Source organism: Berghia stephanieae, chromosome 6 (genome assembly GCF_034508935.2).
Source record: "Berghia stephanieae isolate SIO BIC M18660-M18661 chromosome 6, UCSD_Bste_1.3, whole genome shotgun sequence".
Lineage (NCBI taxonomy): Eukaryota > Metazoa > Mollusca > Gastropoda > Nudibranchia > Aeolidiidae > Berghia > Berghia stephanieae.
The window spans coordinates 50,149,635-50,162,134 of NC_088365.1; the positions used below are offsets into that span (position 1 = coordinate 50,149,635).

Sequence of the window (12,500 nt, forward strand, 5' to 3'; positions counted from 1 at the left end):
TTGAAAGAAGGCTTGAAGCTTTCAATTGGATTTATATTTGAAAAAGTTAATTAATTTCTTAAAAGGGGAATATATAATGCAAAACAAAATGGAAGAATCCGCAGAGATAGATTTGTTCAAAGCTGTCCTGGATTATAATTGGGATAGTATTTTTTTTACAGCCAGAGTTCAATGTGAAGCAAAGAGAACAAATTTGAGAAAACCCAAAGAGATGCCATTAGAGAATGATATAAAGAAGCTACGGCAATTTATTACTGAAGAGATGGTCCGTATTTGTGAGGATGATTATCAATTATTTGATTCACATATGTTTGTTAGGCTTCGCAATGTCATCGTAGCTAGGCTTACAATGTTTAATGCGAGGAGAGGCGGAGAACCCGCAAGGATGTTGTTAAAAGACTGGAATGATGCAGATTCAGGTGTATGGGTTGATCCCCAGCTGTACAACATGTCACTGATCCTCTGGAAAAAGCGTTACTTGAGAAGTATAAGCTGGCCTATCAGTCTGGAAAGGAAGCAAGATGTTGGTCCCTGTGTTGATACCCAATGACACAATTCAGCCTTTAAGGAAACTTGCACAGGAGCGTAAAGCTGTTGATATTTCAGACAACCCATTTCTTTTTCCAAATACAGGAATATCCAAAGATCATGTAAGTGGTTACATTGCCATCCAAATATGTCACTTCCTTAGTAAAGGATTTAGAGAAACCCCAGTTGTTAATAGCTGATAAATTCAGGCACCGAGCTTCGACATTATTTGCCTTACTTGATGTCCCACAACACGAGAGAGATGTCTTCTATCGACATATGGGACACAGTGAATCAATCAATCAAAACATTTATCAGTGTCCACTTGCAATACGAGAAATAACAGAAGTTGGTCATTTTTTGGGTCAAATTGATAACTCAGCATCGGTCACTGGGGAAGGAAATTGTAACATTGAAACAAATGACTTTGTAGTGAATAGAGACTCAAATGCAAATTTTGGAACATCCATAGTAACAGCTGCAAATCAAGAAGAAATATTTGATGGTGAAGCAGGAGTGCCAAATCAGCTTACGTGTTCTTCAAAACAAACTGAACCCAAGAGGAATTCAAGCAAAAATCGGAGATACATGTCATGGTCAGATGAGGATACAGATAGAGTCAAGTCATATTTTAAAAACTTTGTCGAAGATGTTTCAGCACATGGTTCAAGGGGATCATTACCTAGAAAGTCTGAAATTATTCTGTTCTTAAAAACCACAGGGTATTTTCACAAAAAGGAATCCCTGAAGGTACACTAATTAGTTTGGTGAAGACAAAGATTTTTAATGAAAGAAATAAATATAGAAGGGAAAGAGCGTTTCAATCGGTGTAATGACAATCATGAATTTGATTTGTATTACATTCATTGTATTGTATAGTGTTATTGACATATTTTGGGGGTTTACAAAAACGTTTTATCTTTATATAGTACAATCTGTTCATCATTGCAATATCCTTTTTTATATTATATGAACATTCATTTGCTCAGCTTGAGAGACAAATGCTTTGTAGAACCATAGCTGTCAACCGTTCTGTTAAAAACGGATTTGTTCCGTATTTGACTTCCTGAGTCAGTAAGTGCTTATTTTTAGTTCAAAATCCGTATTTTGTAATTTTTGACTAATTTGTGGTAAAAAAAGCCATGTGAGCCTAATGAATTATTATTATTGATCCATTATTATTACTATTACTACTACTACTATTGTTGTTATTATTATTATCATTATTATTGGTGTCCAGTGAGAGCATAATCTCCATTTGTGTAGCTCTTTAATTTGAATTATGCCTCTATCATAAATGATTTTCAACAATTAAAAAAGTTCCATTCGTTTATATGACGCCTGTATTTACTCAAACCTTTCATAATGTATTGGAGATTTGCATAGGATATGGATGTTAGCCTCGATATACTTTGAATATTCTAAGACAGTATTGATACTTTCACTATTTGTTACAAATATTATTTTAATTAAGAATAAAATTAAATCCACCTTTTTGATTGGAAGGTATTCAATAAGAAAATCAATTGCTTATATTGATTAAAGATGACAATGATTATTTCCCTTTATTAATTTATGAAATATATAAATTTAATCCCTTTAAAAACATCTTCATCTGATTTTAATTTTTTTTTTTTCAAGCAAGCTTTTGTAATGGTTTAGGTTCAAGAAAAATAAGTATACTCCATTTTTAGGTGTGTTTATCTTGTCAAAGTAAAGAAGTAGGAATTCTCTAATATTTAGAGGTGCATTTTACTATAACTACTATTATAGTATACTACTTACAGACCATTATGTTGCATGAAAGAAAACATATATGCCATCGTCTACTTTTTATCTGAACTCACCTAATTTTTACCCCAAAACGCCCTCTCAAGTGATGTACCAGGTTGGTAGTTATGCATTTCTAACCATCTTAAGTTATTTCATTTATTTTACAATTGTGCTTCTTGTGTATTGGTCCTTATCAAAGTTGAGGCAGTTGAATTCTTTCTTTATATTGTCCGTTCTGAATTTTGATCTCATTGTGGAAAGCTCCCATAGCGGGCAGGGAGGTACACACTGTGTCTTCTATCCCCTTATATCTGTTTTCCAACATGCTTTCAGTCTTTGTCTTGGAATGAGATTACTTGTTTTTTTCCTGGCCCTCGCCGGAGTCCTAGCTGGGAGGGAAGCAGTCAAATGCATATTTATTGTTTTGGGAGATGATATTTTTTTCCTTGTAAATCATCTCTCTGTTATGTATTATTACTATATTTGTTATTTTTAAATGTATAATGTAAGCATTTGAGTGTGTTCCTCTTTGTTGGATTTTGTTCTTGTGTCCGGATAAGACTTATAGGTGATCTCAAACTAAGTACATTGGTGATACGCTCTTGGAATCTACATCTGATCCCTATTTGTTCCCAGTTCCCCTATGTCTTACTTTCTCTTGGATGCTTCAACTGTAATTCTAGAACTTTTTACTATCCAATTTTCTTCCTTTTTACTGGCGCTGATATAACCTAAATGTGTTGCAAGCGCCGTAAAACCCTTAAAAACAAAACAACAATCATTGTGGAAAGTGTCATTTTAACGATTCAAATGTGCTGGTACTAAACCCGATAATTGAGCAACATTTGGACTAGCCTCTGTCATCTCAAACTTGTTAGTGTTAGTAATAGTAATTAAAAAGGCTGACTTTTATATGTTGCGATTCGATGAAGGGGGGGGGGGGGGGGGGCTTCGGCACACATCGTCCCTCATCCCGGGCCAAATGAGCGTTCCTTATTTTATTTTTGAAAAGTTGGCAGCTATGTAGAACTATCTGAAAGAATCAGATATGGCAGAATAAAAAGTCTTTCTACTAACCCTAACTTAATTGGCCAATGTAGCTTTATGTTCAGCATTTTCTAGATACCTAATGTAAAATTTCACTATTCTTTTTATGATAATTTTAAGAGTTGCAATCTTTAGAGGCGACTGTCAAGAAATGACACCTCTGTGCATTTAATTTCATTCTTTCTTTATCCCCTCATCCTTAATCAGAATAATAATAATTAATAATGAAAAAAAATGCAGCAACGACAGCTTAGAACGGCATAAAGTGCTTAAGAATTTTTTTTTTTTGCATTAAACTTTATTCAAACGATTTTCAACACTTTTGCTTCACAGTTTATGCTTTTTAACAAATGCAATTAAGCAACTTACCAGCAACAACATATTGGTTTGTTATCATTTGAGGGTTTTATCAGTAAAACTGTTTCTATCCTTTTATGTTGCACTGTACACATAGCAAACTTCATGCTTTTATTTGGTGACCAAAGACTTATGTGATACAGTGGATGAATGTTTGTGATGGCTTTTGGAACTGAAATAAACCTGCAATATGATTTGTAGACTTCTATCGTTATGTATCATTTTTCGGTCAAATGTAAATGTAATTTTACACGAGCTTGATGTATCATAAAACCCACAATGAGCTCAACGTGCAGCTGGTAGTACATTTATATGGACACGAACAGAACAACGTTGTTACAATTCAGTAACGTACTCCAATTAACACAAGTGAGACTGTAAATGAGACTTTTACAATGACTCTGCATCGCCAGAAATATAGATTCGAACCCTGGCAACTCGGGCGTCAGACGAACTGTCTACCACGAAACCAAAGCAAGCATTGTGCAAGTTAAAGTGAATGAGATGTTGATTGAAGCCGTTCATTGTGTCCATCAGATCTGCTGTCCTATCCATCCAACTCCATTCACTGGGTGGGGTTCCCGACTTCCCATAATGGGCAGGGACGTACTCGTTGCGTCTTCTATCCCCCTATGTCTGTTTTCCAACTTGTTTTCTGTCTTTGTCTCGGGATGGGATTACTTGGTTTTGTCCAGGACCTGGCTGGGAGGGAAACAGTCAAATGTATAGTTCGAGTTTTGGGAGATTATATTTTTCCCTTGTAAATCATCTGTCTGTTATGCTCTTTATTGTTTTGTTTACATATTATTTATGCTTTGTAAACATTTGAGTGTATCCCTCTTTGTTGGGACCTGTGCTTGTGTCTGAATGAGACGTTTAGGTGATCTCAAACTAAGTACTTTTATAGTGGGCTCTTGGAATCTACTGTTTCCTATTTGAAACAAATCCCCTTTGCCTTACTTTTTCTTGGGTGCTCTAATTGTAGTTCCAGAACTTTTTACTATCCCATTTTCTTCCTTTTTACTGGCGCTGATATGACCTTAATGTGTTGCAAGCGCCGTAAAACCCTTAAAAACAAAACAAAACAAACCAAGTCCATTCAGTGGTATACAACAACAACAAATAAACTCCTCTGCCTGGTCCCTTCTATCTCTGATCTTAACCTGGGTCGTCAGGTTTCTAAAGGGGTCGGGGACTGCAAAAACAATGGCGCACGGAGCAACTGGGAATATTTTTTGCCGTGTTTGAGTCCCAGGTTATTTCCCTGAGCGCCCCTTCTGAGGGATGGACCTTCCCAGGAGTTAGTAAATGCGTTGCTCGGCCACTTCACTCTACGCACACTGGGACTGGGATAAGCTTCGACACTATGGCCATGAAGCTCTTAATCTTAAGGACTTACTTTATTTTAGACAATTTGGTGGTAGCTCACTTGAAAATGCACTCTTAGGTATACACATATATAAACATATACTGGGCTCCCTAAAAGGGTTTTTTAATGTGGTCTCCCTAAAAACATGTTTTTACCAAATGTCTCCTTAAAGCTACAGAAACACTTAGTAAAACATTAGGGGGACCGAGTAATTTTCTATATACCATTGTGATCATCAAGCATCAGAATTGTGTTCATAAATCATTGTAGGGAATCAAACTATACTCATTTGAACAAAGATTGAACAGTTTAATCAATTTGAACAAGACATATGCTTGGTCCTCCAATTGGTGCATTTCACAGTGGTCACCTTAATAGTGGATTGATACTTATATATATATATATATATATCTTTTAATTAGGTAAATTTTCTCTCCCTCTATCTGATTTTTTTCTCTCTTTATGATCCCTTCATCTATCCTGTGTTTTATTGTTCTCTCTCTCTCTCTCCACCCGCTCCCTCCTTCTCTCTTTCTCTCTCTCTCTTTCTCTCTCTCTCTCTCTCTTTCTCTCTCTCTTCACCTATATATATATATATATATATATATATATATATATATATATATATATATAATATTCTGTTTCTTCCTTTCTTTCATCTTACTGTCTGGAAACATTTTGCTCTCTTTCACTCTTTGCCTGATCTTCATCATATATCCATCTGTCTATCTATCTATTCATCTCTACATCGCGTCATCTATCTACCTATATCAATCTATCTATCTATATCTATCTATTCATCTATCTATCCTATCTATCCCAATCTTCAATTCTTTCTCAATCGCCCCCCCCCCCTCTCTTCTCTATTTTTCTTCCTTCTTTCCCCTTCCCTCTTGGTTCGATGTGTTGTCTTGGGCAGGTCACACCAGTACACTATCGACTGATTGTGTGATCAGTTCCTGGCGTCATTTCCTATTGTTCAACAAGGGATTATGGGTAGATAGTTTATGCTTTATGATTTTTACACCGAGGGTGGTCTGAGTAGTCACATCCAGGGGTCGTTAAATCGGTTAGGGAACTAGTCAGGCGTTGGAAATTGTGTTCTTCTTCTTCCTTAATGTCTTTAAGGCTTTTTTGGTCTTGTGATGTTGCACTCGCCTTTGGACCTTTAAGTCGCTCGTTCGAGTCCTGTTGTGAGTCCTTGAAAAAAGGCTCTTTACTTCCGTTCTCTCTCTCTCTCTTTCTCTTTCTCTCTCTCTCTCTCTCTCTCTCTCTCTCTCTCTCTCTCTTGCAAAAAGTTATCGAAATTTACCGAAATCTAAAATTAAGAAACTAGGGAGGAGGCACCGTTGTATGTAAGATAAAGATCTGAACAAGTGTGTAGAAAGGTGCCAAACAGAGCATGAGCAAGAATGAAAAATACAAGAAAGAACAAACCCATCCCCAGTCGAGGTAGATATTTGGGTTGTTTTTTTTTCTTCTTGTATTTTTCTCTCTTTCTTTGTCTGATGCCTTTCTACACACCAATTGAATTTAGATTTTAATCATTCAAACAGCCACTCGCACATGTCACCTCTGCTTTTTAAAAAAATAAATATTTATATAAATCTTGTGCGGCTATGTGGGGAAACAAATGTATAATCCTCTGACAGGTGTCATGTCTCGACCTCCATGTAGTGTTGCTGTTGACTGAGGACCCTCTTTAAAGCGCTTTGCGCACGTTTAGTGGATATTTCGCGATATAAAGTTCGGATTTGGTCTTTGAGAGCAATGACCCATATTCCAGTATCAATTGTTTGTAGATTGTACCCCCAGGGTATTGATAAGGCTTCGTAGATTAACCAGTTAATTCCCGTAGACACGTATCTACAAATTTGGCCAGAAAACTTGTCCTTCAAATATCGATCGATTTATACGACCCTGATCTTGGCCAAAAGCAAAAACTTCTCAAACCTGGGACTTTAATGAAGAACTTGCATGCTCCAAAGTTTGAGAGTGTTTGCCAAGATGAGGGTCATTTAAATCGTTAGATATTTGAAGGACGAGTTTTTTGGCCAAATTTTTAAATAGGCGTCTTTCTAGAATACGGCTGTTATGTTAAGCACATAAAAACTTTACGGTGATGTATGCGTGTGGCACTGAAACTAAACCAGTGATCTATTTTTCAATCGACAGACACACAACTAATCATATAAATAATAATGGTATGGATAATAAGAAGGTTCCGACGCGACTGGTGGTCTCCTTATTTCCTTATTATTAAATTAACATACAACAATAATAAAGAAAGATCCGAAAAAGGCTAAAGAAATGATTGAGTAGTAGGCCTATATTATTCCATACTTATATAAAATTAGGTCAAAAGCCGAGGATTATGTTATAGATTAATTTTGTCAACCTAGATAAAAGACCGACTTTTCACGTTTTACATTAATAAGCTTATTTATTAAGTGGTAGTATGTCTTTGTACAGATTTCATTATAGCGATCCATCTTAAAATAAGATAAAATTTCCATGGCAAAGTTTTGAATTTGTGACCCACCGTCTCAAGATGGTATGATGTCCGAGAGAGCACGTGTAAAAATAGTAGTTTCGTAGAAGACATGAGCAGAAATATAACAAACAGATTTTGTCAGTTTAAGAAATTCTACGCCAAGGGACCGAGATCGATCCCGGGTGCAGACGGGATTTATTCTGACACCACCCCTCCCCACCACCTCCCCCCCCCCCTCAGGGAGGGGTGGAGGGGTGGAGGAGGATAGAAAAAAAAACAAGAGAAAAACCCCATGAGTATTCATATAACGAAATATTCATTTAACGTGCTCAAAGCGCTTTACAATGGGTCTCTTGCCAACAGGTACACTTAACATCTTAGGACGAGACATGACGCCTGTTAGGCGATATTACAATTAGTAGTTTCCGAAGAGAGACAACAATATTACCAGGTATTCATTTTACCCTTGAGTACGGTAAGACGATGTGAGTAAAGAGCCTTTTTTCATAAGACTCAACTGTGCGCCGCCAAGAGCGAATATCGAATTTGATATATTTCCATCCGTAGACGAGTGTCATACAACAAGACCACATAGCAACACAGATGTCAGAACTCCTACTCCCCCCCCCCCCCCCCAACCCCCCCCCCCCCACACCACATCACCCTCCCTACGAAAAAGAAAGAAAACATAAAATAACAACAACAACAACAAAAAAGCAAACAAGAACTACCTAAATAAAACAACGAAACAAAAAATATTTAAGCTGGAATAATCAGATTTAGAGAGAGAGAGAGAGAGAGAGAGAGAGAGAGAGAGAGAGAGAGAGAGAGAGAGAGAGAGAAAAGCTCCACTCTGTTTTACAGCTCATGCACATTGAGCTAATATATGTTACCCCATTGCTACATAATACAAACACACTCTTAACGATAAAAACGGCCCTGACTGAAAGGATAATAATTGGATAGATATTAACGGAACAAAACAACACATACGTACAAGAAAAAATAATGGGCACCGAGGAACCTGGTGCGAGCTGTCCTTACAAAAAGTGATATCTGGTGGGGTTTTTTTTCTCAAAATTCGTCGCTTTTGAATTTATTTGAAATGCGGGTTTGCGATCTAGTTGTATGGAAATCGGATGTGACATCTAGATAGAGTTCGGGTTCGGACCCCAAACGTGACAATTTTATACTAAAAGATAACCCGCAATATTTGGGGGAAAATAAATATTGTTACGAACGGGCCTTCACCTATTTATTATACAACAGCTTTTGCGAATATGTATATATATATATATATATATATATATATATATATATATATATATATATATATATATGTGTGTGTGTGTTTGTGTGTGTGTGTGTGTGTGTGTCTGTGTGTGTGTAATGAGTCCAGATATCTTATTGGAAGCGCCTTACTTTGTCGTACAAGAAAACCTAATGATTTCTATCCCTCGTTGAGACGAATTCTTTTTGACCCTTCTATCAACTCAGCAGTGAATAGAGTAGAAAAATATGGCGGACCTGGTGGAATGTACTTAGCTAAGTACTTTCCGATAAACCATTGTCTTGTCAAACGGGTAACAAGCATTTGACACTTCTGTTTAGAGCATAGAATCTTGGATGGACTCCGGCTTCATGGGCAGTATAAAAAAATACAACTTATGGGTGCACAAAATGTCTTACAGCGACGTGCACTGATTTTCAGGTCTGATAACACAATTACTTGTGGGCTCATTGTTGTAATGGAAATCTAAAAAAAAAAAAAATAACAAACCCGCAAAATATTTTCCATTACAACAATGTTAAACTAGGCCCATAGGCGTATTCGGATGTCAGACCAGGATGTTCACGTCATTTTATGGCGTAAAGATTTTTAAAAAATTTAAAAATTGAGCTTTATGTAGCGTAATATCCACTAAATGTGCTCAAAGCGCTTTACAGGGGGTCCCTGGTCAACAGCAACATTTAACATGTAGGACGGGACATGACGCCTGTTAGGCGATATTACAATTTTTCGGACAAAGGCAACGCTGTTAACAGCCAGGTACTCATTTTTACACCTGAGTACGGTGAGAGAATATGAGTAAAGAGCCTCAACTCAACTATGCCCCGAGCGCGAGGGTCGAACCCAGGACCTTCCGATCCGAAAGCGAGTGTCATACCACTAGACCACATAGCCGCAGAATAATCGTAAATAAGTGGTTTACATAAATGCCAAATATATCTGTTTTGTTTTTAATCATTTACGCCCTTTTTTATTCTAATTCCCCAAACGTTAATCTATGGTTTTCCAACAATAGGCCTGTTACCGTATAATAATACCTCAGAATCTATTGGATCTGTCCACCCATGGCCTGCCAAATCGACGCGTTCAAGGGGTCAGCGGTAAAAAGACACTGACCAAATATTGGTTTACCGGACACCCGTACAGGCAGGTGCCACCATCGTGCTACAAGTAGGGTGCCACCTCTATTAATGGCCGCTACAACAACAATAATAGTAACAAATGGTAATTTGGACATCCGTACTTTGACGTCAGAATTGCGTCATCCAATTTTCAAGTGAACAACGAAAAACGTCTAAAAATATCACCAGTGTTCGGTTATTTATAGAGCTAGTTAACTACCCGCACGATGTGTCGCTTTTAAACTAAGTCAAACGACGTTTGTCGTGAGAAGTGACCGGGTTGGTGACAATAATCGCAAAACTTAGGCCTCTGATGTGTGTCCTTAGTAAAGGACTTCACACGTGTTAACATGATTAGTACATGATTTAGTGTTTGTTTTAAAGCTCAAACGAACATTATAAAGATAGGTGCCTAACAGTGGACTTGTATTGTATGAAATAAGAATTGATCTGGTTTGGACTGTTGGGGAAAGATATGGAATTTTTATGTGCAGTGAATATATTAAAATAGAAGAAAGATTTAAATACTCTCTCTCTCTCTCTCTCTCTCTCTCGCTCTCTCTCTCTCTCTCCCTGTCTCTCTCTCTCTCTCGCTCGCTCTCTCTCCCTCACTCTTATCCACACACACCCACCCACCTTCCCCCCCCCCCCCACACAAAGACGCACACACACACACATACACACACACAGACAGATCCTTCCTTTACTATTCCTAGGAAATATTTTTATTTTGCGCCTATCGCCATACAAATTCAGTGATGACTATGTCGTTATCCGCAACTCAACGTAAAACTCGTATTTAAAATTTTGATCAGAAAACTCGTCCTTCATATATCGATCGATTTAAATGTCACTCAACTTGGCAAAGACTCTCAAAGCTGGGACTTCGCGAAGTCTTCCTTAAAGTCCCAGGTTTGAGAGTTTTTGCCCAATATTATGACAGTCGTTTAAATCGATCGATATTTGAAGGGCGAGTTTTCTGATTTGAGATAATGGGCGACAATTGATTCAATTTACTCACCATGTAAATCTCCTGCAACATTTCCAACGACTTGGCAATCCATTCAGTCTGTGACGTCACATCCACTTCCGCTTCTCGCGCGGCCTCGGAGGAACTGGAGTATGAGGCGGATGAGGACACTACAATGCCGCTATCAGGCCGCTGTTTGGCGGAGGGAGATGTTTTGGTACTCTGGAAATACAAAAAAAAAAAAAAAAAAAACAGAAGGGAATATGAAGCTGTGGCACACAATATTAAGATTTTATGAAAATTACACAGGGAATTTAACTTCAATAAATTTCTCTGAGATAACTAATGAAAATTATACATAAAATAAAAATGAAATGAAAATAAAATAAAATTCCCTTTAATCATCCCATATAGGGAAATTTGTCTCTTGGGTCTATTCCAAGGGAAGACTGGAATCACCCGGGCGTTAGCCGCTGTGTAGAGTCGCAAATTGAGCTAGGGCGATGTCACACAGCGCAGCAGCGGTTGATCGAACTCGGTAACTTTTCTGGTACGAAGCAAAGACCGCACCACAGACTAGGAGGCCTGTATTCTCTATGGACCACACCCCTGAGCCACGCTGCCCCCTGTGTAATGTAATGTAATGATTAATCTATATAGCGCGCAGAATACATTAAATGCTCTCGGCTGCAACACGTACAACGACAACTTAACTGGCAACATAAAACGCAAATAAATACTATCATAACTCAAAAGCCTGCCTGAATTGGTATGTTTTCAAAAACACTAAAATATCATATTCATTCTCCTCAATAAAACATATAAACTCAACGCAAGTCTGATATTTCTGGCTACAATTTCAATTGTCAGCATCTTAATCATCCCGACTTAATACCGTTTTGAGACGAGGGGTCACACATGGGAACATTAATCTGTCGTTCATGTTGTGACCTGAGGGATCTAACACGTGAATACAATTCAAGAAGTACAGAGAGATAAGACCTTGCTATAATATCATTCAGGCATTTATTTAACATCATTGTAACAATTTTGAACTTCATTTTCTCTTTCAAAAGAAGAAAAAAAGAGATAACTAAAGATGGTGGGATTGATGTGTTCTGCAGACTTGGAAAGGGTCACTAATCTAGTTAAACCAAAAACTGACAATATAGCACCAAAAGAATAGCAGAAATAGAATTTCAAAGAGTCCAATACATAAGGACAAAGTTTAAACTATGTCCACACTTGTTAGACGCTTCTTTCTTTTTCTCTCTTCTTTTCTTCTTCTTCTTTCTTCTTCTTCTTCTTCTTCTTCTTCCTTTCTTCTTCTTCTTCTCTTCTCTTCTTTCTTCTTCTTCTTCTTCTTCTTCTTCTTCTTCTTCTTCTCTTCTTCTTCTTCTTCTTCTTCTTCTTCTTCTTCTTCTTCTTCTTCTTCTCTTCTCCTTCTTCTTCTTCTTCTTCTTCTTTCTTCTCTTCTTCTTCTTCTTCTTCTTTCTTCTTCTTCTTCTTCTTCTTCTTTCTTCTTCTTTCTTCTTCTTCTTCTTCTTCTT

The 12,500-nt window shown here is 37.3% G+C and overlaps 1 protein-coding gene across 2 annotated transcripts in view; it reads right to left on the bottom strand.

Moving 5' to 3' along the window:
- The window catches only part of LOC144975201 (uncharacterized), a 181,931-nt gene that overhangs the window by 18,003 nt on the left and 151,428 nt on the right, over window positions 1-12,500 (bottom strand). For both annotated transcript variants that reach the window (XM_078919037.1, XM_078919038.1), the window contains exon 7: window positions 11,002-11,172. In XM_078919037.1, coding sequence (XP_078775163.1) covers window positions 11,002-11,172 — 171 coding nt within the window. The remainder of the gene's footprint in view (window positions 1-11,001; window positions 11,173-12,500) is intronic.